Genomic DNA, 21,590 nt, shown 5'->3' with positions numbered 1-21,590 from the left:
TCCGAAGGTCATCAAATCTTCACAAGAGTGTACTGTTCTATTCGTACGTCTCACTCTGCATGTCAAAGTGGCCCCTAACCCCTACACTACTACCTAAACCTCACCTCGAATCACTAGGTGGGCCTCCTATAGTAGCATAAATAGCCGCTTACTATGGTGCCACCCCCAGAGTCTCGCTCTTGCTATCTCAAGCCCTTCCCCCAATCCTCCCCAGCCTAAAAATGCCCAGAACACAATTTGTGAAAAAAATCGCAATTTGTGTTATGGGCATATCGCACAGCTTAATGCCAATGAGAAAGGTGTAGTTATTTTCTGTGTTAAAACTGTGCGATATTTTACGTTTATGGCTTCGTGAAGCAAGCCCACTTTTACAAAAAATCCCGCCCCTGACTCCTCCCCCCCTTTTTTTTTTTTTGATACTTTGATATTTACATTACAGCATAGCCATAATTTTGTCACACCAAATGACACGTTTTCTCCCATTGTTTTTCAGGAGGTGGAGAAGGAGATCTCTTTCAGAACAGAATGTGGACTCTATTACTCCTATTATAAGCAGTTATTGCATGCACCATCTATAAAGCAAGGTATGACACACAAGCTTTCAGCACATTTACGTACTTCTGGTCCTAATAACTTCTTAATAACCTGGTTTAATGTTGTACTTAGGTTAACATTCTTTGCTTAGTTGACTGCTATGGGTTTTTTTTTGTTAAATTAATCTATATAAATATTTACATTCCGGTTGACAGATAAAGTAATGGGGGTTGTTTTGTAACTAATAAAGTTATCCAAACATCGAGAGCCAGCTTCTGCACATCTGGCCCAGCCATTAGCAACTTTTCCTGTGTAGTGGGCGTCACTATAAACAGCTGATCCAGGGGTAAGAGTTAAAACTCCCCCCTTCGTTTCTGGTGCTTTTCATTGGTGAGATTGTCTGCTGATCTCCTTGTTCTGCTCCTCTTCTGAGCCTGCCAGCTTTCAGCAAGTCTCTGTCTTTAGAATTTTTACTTACAGCAGTGATGGGGAAGGGTCTTTTCAGCTAACCCTCATTTTAAAAAAAAATGCAGAGCCTGTTTTTAGGTAAGAAAAGGGTCAAGCTAGCTTGACTGTATTGTTTCTAGCTATAGACCTTGAACCCCTTTTTATATATATATATATTTTTTTTTTTAAACATTTTTTTCTGTTGCATAAGAATATCACCAGTCTTCAAGATTTGTTCGTTTGGGTTTGTTTTTTTTCCTTAACCTACCTTATATAAACGTACAGAAGCCGTAGATTCCTGTGGATAGATGCAAGTAGTCATGGTCAGGTAGATTTCCCCCAACAAAGCAGCTTTTTAACATCAGAGCTGTCTGTCGAATCCGTGGTCAAATCCTTTCTTTGAAGCACATAAAGCCCTGCTCGTATAATGTGAAGCTCTAAGAAAAAGAGGAACAATAATTGCCACTAATGCATCGCAATGTTTTTTTCCCAATGTTTAAGGATTTCAGGAATTGATATATGACAATAGAACCGAGTCGGCAAGGACAATTAATATCCTTGAGCGAATGAATATTTACCAAGAAGTGTTTCTCGGCTTATTATATCGGATTCTGCCGATTAGGGTATGTATTACTGCATTTTATGCATCAGCTACTGACTAATAGTTGAAAGGAGCTTGTCATGGAGACAGAGTCAAGCTTTGCTTTTGAGTTTGTTGCTTTTTGTTCTCGTGCATTTGTACAGCATTGTACAGTTCTGAAGAAGTGACTCTACGTCAGACAAAACGGAAGAAATCTAATACAGTTGCTTCTACAGGGAGCCTTTTGGCAGGGCAAGATTGGATTGTCCTGGGCTAGGACTGGCCTATAAGACAGAGGGTGGCACCCCTGCTTTGTCCTAAAGTCTCATGGGCTCTTGTAATGTGCACAAAAAAGACAGGTCCATCGGTTTAACAACTCGCGGTCGCTCTTGGCAGCACGTTGCCTCAGGCTGGGGCAATGGTCCTGTACCGGCTCGGAGAAAACCTTTCCCTTTTACTGAGCCTAGAAATTCCTTGCAGGATTCCTGTTCGGATCTCGACCAGGCTCAGCCCCGCTCAGCTTTTGAGACGTTACAAGGTTGGGAGACCAACATGGCATGGCCAAAGGGCCCCTTCAAACAGATGATGGGGAAGCTCGCCCGGTACAGATTTTGTTTGAAAAGATGCAAGCTCGAGCAAGAAACAATGCATGAAAAGTGCAGATTAAAATTAAATTCACAGCTACAAATCGGCATCACGTTTTAGGGGGACTTACGCAATTAAACCCTGGTTTCTGCATGTAAATCGCCTTTTGAAAATCAACCGGGGAGGGTTGTGCGGGGGAAAAGGTCGCGCAAAATACGATTTGACGTGTATTTTTCCCCTGCATTCACGGTAGGTGTTCCGGGGTGGGGGTGGAGATGCAACGGTGAAAGTATTTGCATGCAAGGAGCCTGACTGTCAAACCTATTCACGGTTCTGCATTTGCTCGCATAAGTGGCCGCGCAGAGATTTATCCCCGTAGTTTATAAACCATGCAGCTCCCGTAACTCGGCTCGGAAAGTACTTACGTGCGAGTATTTCCAGAGCAATGAGAGGGCTTACTTTCTCTGCCTCTTTTTTTTTTTTTTTTTTTTTTTTTTTTTATAAACATATGCTCGTATATTTTAGGTAAATAACATGCACGCATAATAACTTTGATTTATACGAGGAGGCAAGTATTTTATAAAGTATGCGCATAATACCGTTTTGGAATGCGTTCACCCATACCAGAAATCACCAGTTCGCTAATGCCTTCCTTGTTCGCTCAGTTCTTCTCCAGTTCCCCTAGCCCCTCTAGCCCCTCCCACCCAAAAATTTCAGACAAAAAAAACAAGTCTGATTTCAGCTGTGCCACTCAATTAGCAGGCGTAAAATTGCACGAATAAGTTTGATAATTTACACGCGTACATCTTTTATAAAATATTAACTAGCGCGTATAATTCTTGAGCCCACCCTGGAACATCCCTAGACAGCCACTTATTTGCGAAAAATGCTCATGCAAAACCGAAAATGCACATTTCTGATGTTTATAAAATAGTATGTATGGCGTACACAGTACTTGCGCGCATTTTAGCTTTTTTTTTTCCCCGTGCGGAACCCCTTTGAAAAATATTTACTCAGTACTTTTTAATTTTCGAAAGTATATCCAGAAATGTGCACAGAGAAAGTTAAATCTGCTCGGGAGCAGCTTTAGCTTCCTGGACGCGTGTCCACGCGCGTATCGGCACAACCCGGGAATGTTGTCAAGCAGGCTCGTGTCTACCTGCAGACCTTAGCAGTCTGTGGAATATTTTCCTCCCTATCTTTTGAAAGAAATGGATTTTCCTTTCTTTTGCTGCATTGGAAACTCTAACATTTTGAATTGCACTGTGTGTTGATCTTGTATTAGGTGTATTACACCTCCCTTGTCGTTTCCTGAAATATGCGTTTTGCATGGGAGGGATAAAAACCTCGGTAGATTGTGGTCCCAGTTTCTGATACCATATCGTTGTGTTTTGCAGCAGTTTTTGGAGCCAGTATATTTTTATATATACACCTTGTTTGGCCTTCAGGCGGTCCATGTTATTGCTCTGTACGTGACCAGTTGGATCCTTAGTGGAACTTGGCTGTCAGGACTCCTAGCAGCCTTATGGTACATTGTTAATAGGTGAGTTTGAGCACAGCTTGATGGCTGCGTCTTCTGGCATGCACTACCTACATGTGTTTTATCAGTTTAATGTTGATTAAATTAATTTTCTTCTGTACTTAAGCAGTAATATACGTGATTGGAGAAAAACAGTTTAGATGAGTAGAAAACACTGTTAAATCTGTGTATTTTTTTTTTGGTCAGGTAAAAATGCACAATGCTGTCTTAAAGATTTTTATTTATTTATTTAGGATTTTTATATACCGACATTCTCGATACAAATATCAAATCAGGTCGGTTTCCATAGAACAAAACTGTTGCGGTTAAGGCGTTACATTAAACTGAGTTTCTGAACATAAGAACGTAAATATTAAATAGACAACAATAACTCGTCAAATAATGTGAATAAATGTAAAAAATAGCTACAAATAGATGGTAAGCTAAATTGGGATAAACTGGTAACAGTGAACAATGTTGATGGGCATAAACATGAGTAGAGCATGAGCTAAACAACTAATGCTTCAACAAGGGAGTCTTTCATAACAAGTGGGCTGTCCAGATAAGGCGTGATCGGGCCTTGAGGGGATATGGGCGGTCATGGAACTTATAGTGGACTATTTTGCTCTTTGACCGGTGTCGGAGTGTTCCTGTGAGTCCGGAAAGGCTTGCCGGAAGAGCCACGTTTTTAGGTTTTTCTTAAAAGTTAGATGACATGTTTCTTGGCATGTTTTCTTAAACTACTGCCCCTGCAAATTGACTGGACAGAGAGGTTGCCCAAGATTTTTGTTAAGGGCTTGGATTTTCAAAAGGTTCAGCGAGCTGACATTTAAACTTCTGATTTTTAAAAATGTCCCCCGATCGAGCAGCAAAAATCTAAGCAGCTACATCCATAAGGCAGCTAAATTTTAACTGATCAAAATGAGACGGCCCCAGAGATGGACTCCTGACTTACAGGTGGAGCGCACTGTTAGCCCAGGTTTGGACGCGCGTTTTCGATGTGCTAGCTTTACCCCTTACACAGCGTCGAAAACGTGCGTCCAACTCCCCCCCCCCCCCCCCCCCCCCAGAAACTAATAGCGCCCGCAACATGCAAATGCATATTGAGTGTCGCAAGCCCTCATTTGCATAGACCACCCTCCTGAATCGCGCGCCCAGGAGAGTGGCCTGAGCCGGCGCTCGCCAGCTCTCCCGTGTGTTTTTCTGTATCAGCCTGTTAGCCGGTGGGCACTAATTTCCAATGCCAAGCGGCTAGCCTCCTCGCTGCTCAAATAGCAGTCCAAATATAGCCCCAGTGATCTACAGGAAAAAGAACGCCAGGTTGTCCTAATAATCTTTTGCTCTCCTGCCTGTGAAGGCTGTTTGTTTTGGGTCTGGCAGTTTGGGCTTTCAGCTCCCTCGGAACTGGCCTCTGCTGACCTTGGCACCAGGAGCTTTCATTTGCAACTGATTGCATTTGTTGTCCCTGTTTTATGCACCTCCCCTCCCTTCCTCCCCCCCCCCCCCCAAAAAAAAAACCCCATAGCTTCCTTGGCTTGGGACCACAGATGATGTCTCTCTCGGGAACCTGGTACTCGGGCATCCTTGGTGTAGCCAGTGGGCGCTGCTGTTGTGCAGTGACTTAAGGCCCCGACCTCTATTCCCCACTCCACTCCACTCCCGTCCCCCAGGGACTGTGCCCTCCTAGCATCCCCAAAAGTTGTTCTTCATTCTGGTGCACTGCTGCGTCAATCTTCTTCTCGCGTGTGGCGGCAAATACTGAGCGAAGTTGAACAGCATGATGATAAAATTTAACCAGTTTTTTGTCCTACGGTGCTAGAGGATTTGACTCCTATAGTAAATGACAGCAGAAAAAGACCAGATTGGCCCAACCAGTCTGCCCATAGTGATCCTTCCACTTTGGGCAGGTAAGCAGATAAATTTCCATACTCCGTCCCATATTAGCTCCCTAACCGCCCACATGTCTGTTACCTGATCCTGCGACCTTTTCTTGCCCTCCGTATTGGTTCCAGGCGTGCCCAGAATCTGCTGCGCACTGGCCTCGACCGCGTCCATTGCTAGGTCGTCTCAGGCCTTGTCGTCGTCCTCTGTGATTTACACGCCCAGTGTTTTATTACCAAGTTTTCTAATACAGCTACCAAAACAAGAATGCCGTGGTCCAAAACATCCATCCTCCCCAGGCTCAGTCATGTGTGGGTTTTTAACCATGGTCACTCCCTGCAAGCTACCCCCAATGTCTTCCTGGAAGCCTGATGTTTTGCTCATAGCCACTGCTCTGTCCAGGTTACTCCAATGCTTTTGTTTTGGGAAGCATAGGCTGTTCAGAGCTATAATCTCCGCTCCATGCAGGTTGCCTTCTTGCAAGCCTGTTGCAGTCACTGATTAGAACGGGTAAAACCTTCTTTCTGTGTCAGCTGATCTTATTTGCTGCAAATGAGTCTTGATTCTCAGAACTGTTTATTGAACTGTGCATTTCCTTTGTGCAGAATAGATACCACAAGAGTGGAGTTCACCATTCCCCTGAGAGAGAACTGGGCACTGCCATTTTTTGCAGTTCAAATAGCAGCAATTACATACCTCCTCAAGCCTGAGCTGAAGCTTTTCCAAAAGGTAAGGATTTCATAGCCATTTTTTTTTTACCAGGTGAGGTAGCTGGTCACACAGCAAGATGAGGCAGCTTTGGCTTTTAATCTGCAGAAGTATTCAAGACCACTTTAAGAGCCAAGTGAACTAATATCAAATGACCAATCACTGACATTATGCTGCAGGATTGTCCACAACAGGGCACGGAGAATGGATTGTTTGCTGCCATTGAATCTCAGGAATGAAAGACATTTCTAAAAAGTGAATATATTTTCCGCCTCTGGGATGGTTGCTAGCTTCAAAGAAACTTAACTGTGAAATAACAGAATTGCTTCAGGTGGAGATTACGGTACGGTGGTAGAGCCCCACCCCCATCTAGTTCTGATGCGTCCCAGGAGAACTAATAAATATCTGTATTGCACTTACATGGTCTATGCAGCACTATACAGGTACACATAAGAGAGAATTATTATACTGTGGAGCTTACAATCCATTCAAGACAGTTTGGGGCAAATGAGGGAAAAGATGTAAAATCTCTAAGATGGGTTAATAAACGCAGTTTACTTGAAGACTGGGACAATTTATCTAAGATTTGAATCTTTGCACCACAAAACAATCTGTATGAGCGAAACAGGAATAGGTTGGGAGGGTCAGGGGCAAGATAGATATGGCTCCCAGTAGGACAAAGTGCTTTCTACATCCTCAGAAGCCAAACATTTGTTCTAGTAAGTAAATGCATTTCAAAAGAACCCAAAGTTTGCATACTTAAACCAAATAGGAATACACACAGACCTGCAAAAGCGATCGGAAATGAGTCATTTCTCCTGATTTATCATCTGAACGCTACGAGGAGATTTTGAAGGTATTGTTAACACACCCGTATTTTTAGAATTTTGGGTGATTTTAATTTATGTTTGGACAAAACATCAGGTTTCAAATTTACTGAATTTTTGTCTTCCTTAGAGGTTAGTCATTTAAACCAAATTATGCAAGGTATAACACATGTAAAAGGAAATATGTTGGATTTTGTATTTGGTTCACGCTTGGCTTGTGACCTGGGTGAGTTAAAGTTCAAAGAGACTGGGAAGTTCATGTGGTCTGATCATTGCATGGTAAACTGAGTTTCTAGTGTGTAGATGGTGGTAATAGGGTGATGGAGGGTTCTTTAGGAGTGGGCAGATAGGAGAAGGTAGACCCTGAAAAATTTAGAGGAAGTCTGGTTATTGTAGTGGACCAGTTTGATGGAGATTTTGACCTTTCGGACATGCAACTTCTGACAAATAGATGGTATATGTTGTTGGGTTGTGGGATGGAGACCATAGTGTCTAAATTCATCAAAGGGACAAATGATAAAGGAGTTAGATCTCCTTGGTATTCTAGGGAATTAGCTGAATTTAAAGCAAGTTTTGTCATTTGGAGAGACAATGGAAGAAGTCTGGTACTAGTACAGATAAAGAACAATGGCGTAAAGCTAATACAGAATATTTTAAAAGGGTTGTATTTATTATTTATTTATTTATTTAATGTCTTTTTTATACCGATAACCGTTCACACATCGTATCTGTTTACAGTTAAACAGGAACCATTGGGCAGAACCCTTACATATAACATTGCAAACAGGTTAACTTTTGGGCAGGGCCCTTACATAAAATTGAGAACAGCAAAAAAAAAAACAGAAAAAAAAAAAAAATGTATAAATAAAAAAGCAATCCTTTTCTAGAATGGTAGCTTTTATTTATTTATTATTTAACATATTTCTATATTTCTATACCGGTCTTCATGAAGGGATTCATATCAGGCCGGTTTACATGGAACTTAGGGGAAAAACTAATTAACCAAACAAGAGAGCCGAAGCAAAGTTACATATAACAGGGAGATTGAACTTGGGGGCTAGAGTAGCCAGGAAGTAGTAAAACAAAATTAACTAGGTGTAATAATACATATGAATAGCACTGAGACTAGTGCGAACGTCCCATCTATTGGGCTGAGTCTGGACTGAACACTTTAGCAATTAGGGAAGGCTTGGAGGAAAAGCCAAGTCTTAAGTTTTCGTCGGAAGGTAAGAAGGCAGGGTTCCAGTCTTAGGTCAGTCGGTAATTTGTTCCAGATGACTGGGCCCGCTGTGGAGAATGCACGCTCTTTAATGGAAGTTAGGCGGGAGGATTTATTAGGTGGGACTAGTAGAGTTCCTTTATATGCTTCTCTAATGGGTCTTGTGGATGAGTAGAGTTTGAAAGGGATCTGAAGGTCTAGTGTCAGTTGATTGTGGATGTTTTTATGGATTATAGTGAGTGCTTTATGTAGGATTCTGTATTTTATTGGCCGCCAGTGCAGGTCTTGGAGAATAGGGGTGATATGCGCTCGCCGGTTGGTGTTGGTTAAGATTCTGGCTGCTGCGTTCTGGAGCATCTGCAGTGGTTTTGTGGCGGAGATGGGGAGCCCCAGGAGTAAAGCATTACAGTAGTCAGTTTTAGAGAATAACGTTGATTGAAGGACGGTTCTGTAGTCCTGGAAGTGAAGAAGGGGTTTGAGTCTTTTTAGAATTTGTAGCTTATAAAAACAGTCCTTGGTGATATTATTGATCGATTTCTTTAGATTCAGATGGTTATCAAGGATTACTCCTAAATCTCTTGCTTGAGATATCTATGTGTCAGGAGTTGTTTGATCGGTGTTGGCAGAGTGGTCAGGGGAAATAAGAAGGATTTCTGTCTTGGCTGCATTAAGAACCAGGTTCAGGCTGGTGAGGAGGCTGTTGATGGATTTAAGGCAATTTTCCCAGAAGGTAAGTGTTTTTGGAAGAGATTCTTTTATGGGGATCAAGATCTGGACGTCGTCTGCATAGAGGTAGTGTATTAAATCTAGGTTAGTGAGTAGTTGACAGAGGGGCAGTAAGTAGATGTTGAAGAGGGTGGGGGATAAAGAATAATTTTTTTTTGCGAATAATAACCCAAGAATTTTGTTTAGAATTTAACAAGTCCCTTTCTTGCGGATAGGAATGATAGACATTTGATCCATGATGATCTTCCAGATTGTGAACAACTAGCTATCTATTTTCAAGAAAAGGTAGAATTATTACTTGAAAATTGGATTGGGGATGGGAGATTTGGGAAAGGGAGAGTGAAAGTTGAATAAGAATATTGATCTGGAGGGAATGTCAAATATGAGTGGTTTATCAGAAAGCTTGGATGTTTTTGAAGAAGTTTCTTTATTGGAGTTAAGATCATTGCTGAATCAGGTTAAGTTGTCTATTGTTTATTAGACCCTTGTCCTGCCAGGCTATTAAAGGGACTTATCCATTATAGTTTTGTGGTGACTGATGACATCTGTTAATTGTTTGTTGGTTACAGGCTGGGTGCCATCTATTTTGAAGATGGCTACTGTTGTCCCATTCTTAAAAAAGGAGAACTTAGATCCTAGGGAATGTAGTAACTATATACCAGTTTCTAATCTGCCCTCTGCTACAAAATTGCTGGCGTTAACTGATTATCTTGAGAAAAATGAAGTTTTAGATGTTGCACAAGAAAGCTTTAGAAGAGGATACAGTATTGAAAGTGTTTATTTATTTATTTGAGATGCATGGAAATAACATTAACCCTTTCTTTTCTCAGAGACTGACCCTTTTGGCTGTGTTTGTATCTACATTCCTCTTTAGTCTAACTTGGCAGTTTAATCAGTTCATGATGCTCATTCAAGCACTGGGCTTATTCTTACTGGATTGCTTTGACTTGATTCCTCCAGAAAAGGTAAGTTTGTATGATGATGCTTTTCCAGTCAGCGCTCTTCACTGTGCTGTGCATGTTACAGCCATTGCATTCTATAGAAATTGCTCTGATCTGCTAAAGGAATTGCCCTGAGCATTAAAAGGACTGAATAGTGGATAGATAAGCAATGATAATCTGCCTTCCAAGCAGAACGTTAATTCTGTAATGCGTAGCGGAACAAATGTGTAACTGTTGATAATGTACAAGTTTAATTTGAGAGGAACATTCTAGAATTTGAGTTAACTTTGGAGTTCTGGTGTAGTCATCAACAAAGAGAATTACGTAAAAGAAAGTTCCGGAACAGTCTCAACAAAGAGCTGACTTTGAAAACGAGACAACAGCTTCTCGCTGAACAATACTAAAGTCTTCGTCTTGAAAGGCAGGATGCCATGTACCTGAAAAGGAGCGACTTGAGAAGCAAGTCAAGCAAAAGCTGTCCTTTGAGACATGAAGACTGCCCTTACTGGAGGTCACAGATGATAGTGACAGCAGGTGTGAACCAACTGATTCTGCATTAAAAGAAATCTGAGAGCTTCAAAAAGAGACATAACCGCTTCAACAAACATCATCTTCAAATTTTAATAAGCTTGAATCGACCCTTGACAAATCTATTCGGGTCTTGCAGCATGTGAGTAAAAAGGATGAGAGACTGAACAGCCTCCAACACCTTAAAAATAGTAACAAAGTGCATGTTAGGATGTTAGTTTTGTTTTATTTTTTCTTAAAGATGGAGAACAGGTTGAGATGAAATAATATAAGAATATCAGAGGTCCCTGAGAAAGGAGGAAAAAGGGACAAGAGTGACCATCCTTGGTTTTGAAGATTTGAAATGATGTATAAATAATAAAGAAGAGGCATTTTTCAGAGGAAAGAAAGTTCTAGAACAAGAGGTCAGGGTATGAGGCTAGAAGAAGGTAGATTCAGGTGTAATACTAGGAAATATTTCTCCACCCTTGGGGCCAATGAAATAAAGTGCGTCCAGCCGAGCACACAGGTTTACTTGCGGTTGGGCGCACTAGACGAACGCCCGATTCTATAAGGAAATTAACGCGTCCAAAACGCACGCCCTAACAAATTTGTACCCAATAGCGCCTATCAAATGTAAATTCCATATAGATGAAGGCATTACCTATCCCCCCCCTCGAATGCAGGAAAGCACTGGGCACCCAATGCACACTTTTTAACATGGCAAAACATGTCATGGAGCAAAGTCAACTCACAGCCAAGGGCTCACGAAAAAAATAAAAAAAAAAACCAAGTGTTCTCTGAGTTGCAACAAGTGTGTCCTCCTCCTTGGTATTGTTGTGACACTTTAATTTACTGCTTGCGGTGGAGACAAATTCATGTATTTTTTTGACTTGATTAAAAGAAACGCACTTTTCTTATAGCCACACGGTTTGGACGCCCATAGCAAGGGGCGCCTAATATTTTGCTGAGGTTGCTGAAGTGGATTAGATAACAGAAAAAGAAGCGGGATGAAAATGGATACCACAACAGGTGCTCAATGCAATAAACTCTTGACTGCTATGGACGCAGAATTCTCCTATAGTGCGCCCTTTTTAATACTGCCTCTCACTTAAATATTAAAATCAGGTGCCCAGGGGACATGGCTTGCAAGCATGTTAAGACGACTGGCGCTCAATACTAGCACCTGTTTTCGGCGCGCGTTGTGCTGCATTAGCCCCCAAAGGATGGTGAATACCTGGGACACCCTCCCATTGGAGATGGCGGAGGCAAAAAATAGTGACAGAAGTTGAGTGTGTGATGAGCACAGAGAAGACGGCAAGGTAAAGCCAGAGATCAAGTAGAGATTGCAGTACAGCTACAGAGAAGGGAACACGGTCCGACCGGATGGGCCTTGCAGGCCTTCTCTGCTGGGACATTAGAGTCGAACTCTCGTCCATGCTATTTTACAAACCATGAAAGTGCACATGTATTTTCAGTTCACTGGAAAATAAAAAAAAGAGGCGTTTTGGGATGCTCCGGGGCAGGGTCTAGAGGTATATGTGGAAGTTGCTATTTTATAAGAGAACTATGCCAATAAATTAACTAATTTGTGCAATTTTACACCTGCTAATTAACTAACGTAATTGATATCTGTTGTCTGCTTGCAGTTTTTGGGTGGGAGAACACGTGCAAGAAATTATTTACAAGTGCGTGTGTTATAAAATACTGGTTTTACGCACAAATGTTCTTTTTTTTTTTTTATATATGCACCTAAAACATACATATGTTTGTTTGCAAAGTAAGTGCTTTCTTTGCAGTGGAAATATACATGTATACTTTTGGGGCATAGGTACCGGATATTTTATAAACTGCGCAGCTCTCGCTATGCGGTTTATAAAATACTAGTATAAATCTACACACGTCCACTTACGCACACACATGCAGTAATGCAAATAGGTTTTGAATGTAATCTTCACAGTCTGGGAAGGTTTTTATCTCTGGTGTATGCTAATCATTTATGATTTTTCTTTGTTTAGGTTATATGGCTGTACACAATACAAGCAGCTTGCTTACAGCTTGTCTGTGTCCTTCAGTTTTTCAACTCAATGATTCTTGGTTCATTGGTGCTGAGTTTCATTGTGTCCGCATTGATAGCAAGGAAGTTGCAGGTATGCTATTAATTAAGTTTCTGATGAGTCATCCAAATAGTCTTTTTTTTTAGCAGAGTCTGCCATCTCATACAAAAAATGTATGGGAAGTGTTGCGCACAGTCATAAACTGTGTGGTTAGAAAAATACAGAGAATTTCAAATGCACTGTGGGAAGTTACATAGACTGGTCGTTGTGCTGCGGATTAGGATGCAAACAACTTTCTCTGCCAGGCTGAACTAGAAAACCATTCCCAAAGGCTAAAGTTAAACTCCTGAAGCTGGCCAGAACATTTAGGATGACGAGCGGATAAGCGCTGAACGTTCAGCAGAGGCTGGGTTGTACTGGGAGTGCTCGGTTTTCCTATGTACAACCTCGGTACTCTCTCTCCTTACACAGCCCCACCCAAGCACTCTCTGATCCTTGCACACTCCCTCTGCCTCTCCCAGCACTCTTCCCCCCCCACCCCCACATCCCTCTATATTTGGACCCCAGCACTATTTGTTTTTGCTCCCCAGCCCCATCATGGAAAACTCCAATCCCCCTCCCTATACCAACACCAGCGCTCTTCCATCTGGATCTGCCCCCCTCCTCAGCCCCACACCAGCATTTTTTACCCCAGTCAGGGCCGGTGCCAGCTTTTTTGCTGCCCTGTGCGAACAATTGCTGTGTTTTTCCCTCTCCCCCCCCCCCCCCCCCCCCCCCCCCCCCCCCCCCCGGATCATTCAGTCTCTGACCTGGGCCCATCAAGAAAAGCGCAGCTCCCTCCAGCCCTCCCCTCCCCCCCCCCCCCCCCAGAACCCATGGATAGGGAAGGGTATTACATACCGTAGGGAAACCTTACAGCCTTGCACATAAGCCCCTCCCTCTGCCCATACACACACCCTTTACAGGTACACACCATTAGTTATGTATTTATAACAAATTTTACATGACAGCGTTCAAAAGGACATTCCCTGTACGTACCTGGATCATTCCAGACTCCTGGGTTTATGCATCCCTGCCAGCAGATGGAGACAGAGAAAGTTTAACTGACGCTGCTTGATAAGCACTGGTGCCACCTGCAGTTCCTCAGTATTTCTCTGTCTCCAGCAGATAGTGGCTGGTGCATTCACATGCAGTTTCTGGTGATTTTTTGGTCTTTTTTCTTTTTCCGTTTCTTTTTCTCAGGAGCATTTCTCCCTGGGGTTGGGTTCCCTGGGAGAACCCTTCCCTGTTTGGTTGAGGTGGATGAGCTGGAGGTCGGTGACCTTTTTGTATGCTCCCTCCGTTTAGTGTATGGACATACACCCCACTGGCAGCCGAAGCTTGTGCCATGTGGCCCCATCGCAACAAACATACCTTGGACTTTCCGCATATACTGTGAACTCCGCACTTACGTTCTGAGTGTGCGTGTAGCTTGGAACTTCCGCACATAGCTCAAAGTGTGCGTGCCTACGCTCCTCGCTAGATGTATGTACACCCAATCGCCAACAGCCCCACACCATCCAGAGGACTAATCATCTTCTATTTATATATTTATAAAGATCGATGATATATCAGGCTAGTCGAGTGATACAGAAACCTTTTATAATGTCTGTCCAGATGTGCTAAAAGGCTTTTCCCCATTTTGAGGCTACTTTCAAAAGCATGTCTTGCGGGTAACAATGTTTTCAAAGCAGAATTGGGCTTTTGTTAAAATTGCCCGCCTGATATGCAGGTAAACTTACATGCACGTCATGTTCACTCAGAAATTTACCCAAACTGAGCGGAGGTACTACTGGGAGCGGAGTTTGGATTTCCACGCCTACTTTGGGATGTTAAAGGCATACGTGTAAATTTTCACATTTTAAATTTTGCGAATGTTTTAACAGGTGCAATTTGTGTTGGTGGAATTGGTGGGATAATTTTCCAAATGGATTTATGTAGGTCAGTCCACTTTGAAAATTAGTGTACTTGCTGGCTAACTTTAAATGCAGTGTTGCACAACTTCCCCTTTTGTATCTAGTTAAAATGCTTAGTATACCAGGCTCATAGCCTTTATCTGTTTTTCCTCTCCTTTTTTTTTTTTTTTAATAATTCAAATTTTATTGTCAAAGACTTACTAAACAAGACCAGAAATTAAATATTCAAATGTAATAACATCCCTGCATTCTAGTATACCAGAGCTGCCATCGTCCATTTTCATCAATATCCCCCACAGAAAACATCCCAATAAAAGGTAAATACAAAATCAGAGTACAGGGATGTGTACCTGAGAATTCAATCCGATTTCAATAAGGTTTTCCTAGCGGGTAGCCAGATGGACTCAGGACCAATGGGTATTGTGATCTCCTGATAGAAATTGTTATTTCCTTAACTAACCCCAGCACCCATTCCCAGAAATTCAGTAACGAAGGCTATTCCCACCAAATGTGGAGAAAAATATGTGCCTCCTTTTCTGCAGACTGCAGAGAGGAAGTCCCGGTTATGGAGTTGGGATTTACCCACACGCTTTTCTGCTTTAAAACATGTATGGAGCTAATTTTCAAAAGGATTTCCGCAAAGAAATGGTACTGCTCTATGCGCGTGTAACTCCTTTGAACATTCACTCCGGTGTGTGTTGTTACGCCCTCTAAGGAGGAGTTGTAACTTTACGTGAGGAGACGTGTGTGCGTACTCAGCCGGTTACCAGAGTATTTACAAAGCCAACTTATGCACATAAATTTGCTTTGAAAATATCTAGCCCGTCGAAAATTGTAAACCGTTGTGATGGCAAAACCAAACAACGGTGTATAAAACTCGATAAATAAGTAAGTAAAACCTACATGTAAGATGTACACACAGACGTTACCATGTTCCAGGCTGTTTGAAAATGACCTTCCTTATTAAAACATATTTTTAACTGCTTTTCTAGTCCACAGGGACTGGGATCTGAACACGTTTTGCACCACTTTCAAAAATGGAAATTCAGCAACCCGAGTAGCTGTTTTATATCGAATCACAGAGTCAGCAGGCTAAACATCGTGCATGGCTTTGCTTTACTCTTGTAAGAAATGGCGAGTCATTAAATCAGTAAACTAAACGAAATGGTGTTTCTCAAGCCGGTCCTTGAGCACCTTCCAGCCAGTTGGGTTTTCAAGGATACCTGCAGTTAGTATGCACGAGAGAGACTTTGATGCAGATCTGCCTCATGCGTACTGATTGTGCATATCCTGAAAAGCTGGCTGAGAGACAGTGCATTATACTATCCTATCTATAGAGGGGAAAGTGTGGTCTGGAGTCTTTCAGGGTTTCCGTTTAATTGCTCAGTAATCACTTTGGCTCTTGAGGCCGTCTCGCTGCATCCCAGAGTATGGATAGTGCCTCCAGTCTCTAGCCTAGGTGATGAGAGAGTAGAGGTCATACTGCATCCTGGAGTTCTGTGCCTCAGTGCCTGCTACTCATATCAGGGTATGGGGGTACCAGCCTGGCAACTGCATCAGAATTAATAAAATGTTGCTACGCTATCCCGTTGTCTGAGTGAAATAATCCCTTTCCATTTCCAGAAACATCTGAAACGAGGAGGCCTCCTCAGCAGGCTTGGGAAACTGTTCCTGCATGTACTTTTGGTGATGAGTTTGACATTCATTATAAATGGCTCTGTTAAGGTGGGTACCATCAGTGCAGCAGCTTATTTTATTAGCAGTTTGATTTGAATTTGATTTGAAGATGTGTTGGCAGGCTTAGACATGGCATTTGAAAATATAATTTACTAAGAAAACAGTAGCATCTTCCCCTAGTTAACTATTTTTTTATTTCTTTCCTTCCATAACTGCTTTTTCACAAAAGATTCGTGCTGAAGAAACATGACACAAAGGGGGTAGTTTTCAAAAGGATTTACCCTTGTAAAAATAGCATATATCATAGCAATTTTTAAAAGCCCATTAACATGCTTAAAGGTGAATGTTCAAAATGTTAATCGCATAAAAATTAGCATATACGTGTATAAGTAGACACTACTCATATTCTGTATTTTCCAAATGTCCAAAATATGCATGTATTTTCACTTTCGCACACACATATACATATATTTATATATATATATATATATATATATATGTATGTGTGTGCGAAAGTGAAAATACATGTTTAAAAAGGGGTGGTCTGAAGTTTCCCTTATTTTATTTATTTAAAAATTATTTGTATACCGCTTTTACAAAAACAATATTTGATCAAAAGAGTTCACAACTAAAACAAACATAATTTATAAAACAATTAAAATAATAAATCTAAAAATAACAAATCAACAAAAGTAACAACAATTATAAACTATAAAGAGACTTTAACATAAGTGCCATTATAAAACCGCAATCATAAAGGAATTAAGGTAAACCAAAGGGAAGGAGGGGAGGAAGGAGGGAAGACAGGATGGAAGACAGACAATATAAATGGAAAAAATGGATCAGTAAGGGTACAGGACTTATTGTCTCGTTAGATGTTGAAATGCTTGTTGAAATAAATGGGTTTTTAATGCTTTCTTAAACTCTTGTTTGTGTGTTATGAGACGGAGTGTATCGGGTAAAGAATTCCAAAGGAAAGGGGCTACCACTTAGAGAGCTCTTTTACGAGTTAAATCAAATCTAGCAATTTTTGCAGAGGGTAGATCTAATAGATTTTTTTATAAAGATCTCAGATGTCTTACTGGTTTGCATATTCGTAGCGTAGTGCATAGACATGTAGAAGCAGGATTGTGAATAAGCGAATGAATAATGGAGAGAATTTTGTAGAGTATTCTAAATTTTACTGGAAGTCAATGAAGGGAATAGAGTAGAGAATGGGTGTGATATGATTCCTGCGGGAAGAGCCAGAAAGAACACGAGCTGCTGAATTTTGGACTAATTGTAATGGATGAATTGTAGTATTCGATAATCCTAGGTAAAGTGCATTGCAATAGTCCAACCCTGAAAAAATCAGGGCTTGCAAAAGGGTACAGAAGTCTTGAGTGAACAATAATGGACACAATGGGCCGGATTTTAAAAGGAGTACGCGCATAGGGGCGGATTTTCAGAGCCCTGCTCGCCTAAATCCGCCTAAATCCGGGCGGATTTAGGCGAGCAGGGCCCTGCGCGCCGGTGGGCCTATGTTCAATAGGCCCACCGGCGCGCGCAGACCCCGGGACTCGCGTAAGTCCCGGGGTTTGGCGAGGGGGCGTGTCGGGGGCGGGCCCTGTCGGCGTGGCGTTTTGGGGGCGTGTAGGCAGTGTTTTGGGGGCGGGCCCGGGGGCGTGGCCGCGCCCTCCGTACCCGCCCCCAGGTTGCGTCCCGGCGCGCTAGCGGCCCGCTGGCGCACGGGGATTTACGTCTCCCTCTGGGAGGCGTAAATCCCCCGACAAAGGTAAGGGGGGGGGGTTTAGACAGGGCCGGGTGGGTTAGGTAGGGGAAGGTGAGGGGAGGGCAAAAGAAAGTTCCCTCCAGCCTACCCCCATTCCCGCGCAGCCTACCCCCATTCCCTCCAAGGCCGCTCCGATTTCGGAGCGGCCTTGGAGGGAATGGGGGTAGGCTGCGCGGCTCGGCGCGCGCCGGCTATACAGAATCGATAGCCTTGCGCACGCCGATCCAGGATTTTAGCGGATACGTGCGGCTACGCGCATATCTGCTAAAATCCCGCGTACTTTTGCTTGCGCCTGATGCGCCAGCAAAAGTACGGCAATTCGCGCGGTTTGAAAATCTACCCCATAACCTTTTAAAAAAAACCCTGCGCGCGCTGAGCCTATTTTGCATAGGCTCTGCGGCGCGCGCAAGCCCCGGGACGAGCGTAAGTCCTGGGGCTTGCCTAGCGGGCGTGTCAGGAGTGACACGCCGTTTCGGGGTGTGTCCAGGGGCGTGTTTCCGGCCCGGGGGCATTTTGGGGGCATGGCCGAGGCCTCCGAAATGGCTCCCAGGCCGGGGAATCGCCTGGGAGCCGGCCTCTGAGGGAACGGGCAGCGCGCGCAGGGCTCGGCGCGCATAAGGTGCACAAACATACGCGCGCGCGTAGATTTATAAAATCTACCCCGATCTTTTTAAAAGATGGAGTTTAAAAAAGGATTTTTTTGTAAGAGCAGATATATGGTTTTTCATAGATAAATCAGAGTTTATTATTATTCCCAGACTAGGTGCCTGGTTTTGAATTGGAATAGAGATTCCGTTGAAAGTAAAATGAGATGGAGGACCTATTGTAGATTCGGAAATGGATGTAACATAGACCAATTCAGTTTTAGCTGGTTTTAATTTTCGCCTGTTATGCGAGAGCCAAGTGCTAATGGCATGGCCGAGGCCTCCGAAACGGCTCCCAGGCCGGGGAATTGCGCGCTAGCAGCCCACTGGCTCGCACGTTTTAAGATAAAGGTAGGGAGGGGTTTTAGATAGGGCCGGAGGGGTGGGTTAGGGAGGGGAAGGTGCAGGGGGGGTAAATGGAAAGTTCCCTCAGAGGCCGCTCCGATTTCGGAGCGGCCTCTGAGGGAACGGGCAGCGCGCGCAGGGCTCGGCGCGCAGAAGGTGCACAAACGTATGCGCGCGCGTAGATTTATAAAATCTACCCCCAATCTTTTTAAAAGATGGAGTTTAAAAAAGGATTTTTTTGTAAGAGCAGATATATGGTTTTTCATAGATAAATCAGAGTTTATTATTATTCCCAGACTAGGTGCCTGGTTTCGAATTGGAATAGAAATTCTGTTGAAAGTAAAATGAGATGGAGGACCTATTGTACATTCGGAAATGGATGTAACATAGACCAATTCAGTTTTAGCTGGTTTTAATTTTCGCCTGTTATGCGAGAGCCAAGTGCTAATGGTGTTCAGATATAGTGTGACCGTAGACAAAGTAGATGACCAAGAATTGCTATAGGGAACCAAAAACTGAATGTCATCTGCATAAATTTTGAATTGGATATTTAGCACTGAAAGAATATAACAGAGAGGAAGTAAATAGATATTGAAGAGAATTGGAGATAAGGCTGATCCTTGCGGTACACCCTTGGCGCGCCCAACAGTTATGCGCACGGGCTGCTATTCTAAGACACCTGTGAACATTTCCAGATTACCTATGAATTATCTGGCATATGTGATAATAAACATGTTTATTGTGTAGTACTGACTAGGTAGGTCTGGGTGAATTGGGGGGGGGAGTTTAGGCTGAAGAACCAGGAGGGCATCATAATCTGGGCAAGCAGGTGGATTAATTAGTTAAGCCAGTACTTTCACTCAAGCGCATATAGGGGCGGATTTTAAAAGGCCCGCGCACGTAAATCCGGAAGGATTTACGCGCGCAGGGCCCTCGCACGCCAGCGCGCCTATTTTGCATAGGCCGCCGGCGCGCAAGCCCCGGGGCTTTCGAAAAGGGGAGGGAGGGGGCGGGCCCGGGGGCGTGGTGCCGGCCCGGGGGCGTGGTTGAGGCCTCCGGACCAGCCCCCGGGACCGGAGGACGGCGCGGGGCTGCCAGCCGACATGCGCAAAGTTACGCCTGCTGAAAGCAGGCGTAACTTTGCCAACAAAGATAAGGGGGGGTTTAGATAGGGCCAGGGGGGTGGGTTAGGTAGGGGGAGGGCGAAGGAAAGTTCCCTCCGAGGCCGCTCCGAAATCGGAGCGGCCTCGGAGGGAACAGGCAGCTCACGCTGGGCTCGGCGTGCGAAGGTTGCACAAATGTGCAGCCCCTTGCGCGCGCCGACCCCGGATTTTATAAGATACGCGCAGCTACGCGCGTATCTTATAAAAATCCAGCGTACTTTTTAAAAATCTGCCCCATATTTTATAATATGCCGCTTCACGCATGTAAATCCCAAGTCATGTGAGTAAGTTGTACTCTGTATTTGCACATAAATATATTTTAAAAATAGGTGGGCAAAGTAACGTGATTTCAGTGCATTGCATGTATTCATGTTTTGGGTGTAAACATGCATGCGTGCATATAAGATATGTATTGATTATAAAATACCCGTATATGCCGCCGCGCGCAGTTGTTGGAAAGTTATCCTCTATCAGTGTGCTTGCATGCTTAAAACCTATTGACCATTCAATGGCAATATATTGCAGCAATTTTATAAAAGCCCCCTTACACAGGTAGAGCGCATTTCTATGTGTGAAACCCAGTTTTCAGCTTGTAAATCCATTTGAAAATGACCCCCTATGGTCTTCAATTGTATTTAAAGCTTTTTGGGGGGTTGTTAATTTTAGTCTAATCAATTTTAACAATTTACAAAATCAAGACTCGCTTTCTAAGATTCCCTTTCACTTCCATTTGCGGCTGAAATTGAGGACGCGTGGGGGGGGGTCCCTTCAGCTTTGCTTGAAAGTGCCGAGGGTGAGGGGATGTGGGAAGGGGGGCCGGAGTGAAGGTTGGGGGAGGGGGTGCCCTCTTAAGACTTCGATAGCCATCTGGTCAGCATAATCTCGAATATCTTGCGCAAAGATAACATTTTCACTACATGAAATCTTTTCTTTCTTAATAGAAAATCCTACATCTTCAATCAGATGAGCATATATTTAAATTTATAAAGGCAAAATTTGGATTTGGAGTAACAAGGTATGACCCGTTTACATTCAAAGGTTGAATTCTTATTTATTGAGACAACTCAGCAAAAAATAAATAAATAACCCAGTATTGCATCGTATTCTTAATTTCGCATTTCTCTGCACAGCATACTGCTCTCGTATCAAGCTGTCTCCTGTTAGCTGTGAACAGTTTGACCTTTGTCCTCGGGGGTTACCTGTGACCCCAGCACATATGGCCTTTCTCTAAATTAGGCAAGACCATCGGTCTTAAATACAAACTGATATAGCCAGGGCTGGTATAACCAGTTTCAGGTGGCGTGAAACAATTTGGCAATTCTGTCGATTCTGAATGAGGTGGAAAAGAGACGTGAGGACATTTTTCTGGAGGGTAGATCTGAAAGCCATTCATATGGGTATATGCCAATGCGCCCACGTAAACCGGCTGTACGAAAATTACCCATCTCCCCGATGCATGTACTTCTGGGCGTGTTGAGAGTAGGCATTCCCAGGGGCTTGTTTA

The 21,590-nt window shown here is 43.2% G+C and overlaps 1 protein-coding gene across 10 annotated transcripts in view; it reads left to right on the top strand.

The window, feature by feature from the left end:
• Window positions 1–21,590, top strand: part of DPY19L3 (dpy-19 like C-mannosyltransferase 3) — a 109,712-nt gene that overhangs the window by 30,191 nt on the left and 57,931 nt on the right. For 9 of the 10 annotated variants that reach the window (XR_003857695.1, XM_029608422.1, XM_029608425.1 and 6 more), the window contains 8 exons: window positions 494–584; window positions 1,483–1,604; window positions 3,544–3,689; window positions 6,152–6,275; window positions 9,857–9,991; window positions 12,493–12,624; window positions 16,110–16,211; window positions 21,028–21,101. Coding sequence is in view for 9 of the 10 variants with exons in the window: in XM_029608422.1 (XP_029464282.1) it covers window positions 494–584; window positions 1,483–1,604; window positions 3,544–3,689; window positions 6,152–6,275; window positions 9,857–9,991; window positions 12,493–12,624; window positions 16,110–16,211; window positions 21,028–21,101 (926 nt within the window). In the remaining variant the exon portion in view is untranslated. The remainder of the gene's footprint in view (window positions 1–493; window positions 585–1,482; window positions 1,605–3,543; window positions 3,690–6,151; window positions 6,276–9,856; window positions 9,992–12,492; window positions 12,625–16,109; window positions 16,212–21,027; window positions 21,102–21,590) is intronic. The other variant, XM_029608426.1, reaches the window with a different exon arrangement.

Source organism: Rhinatrema bivittatum, chromosome 7 (assembly GCF_901001135.1).
Source record: "Rhinatrema bivittatum chromosome 7, aRhiBiv1.1, whole genome shotgun sequence".
In the NCBI taxonomy this organism is placed as follows: domain Eukaryota; kingdom Metazoa; phylum Chordata; class Amphibia; order Gymnophiona; family Rhinatrematidae; genus Rhinatrema; species Rhinatrema bivittatum.
The sequence above is the reverse complement of the archived record's forward strand: the minus strand, read 5'-3'. Positions and strand labels throughout refer to the sequence as shown.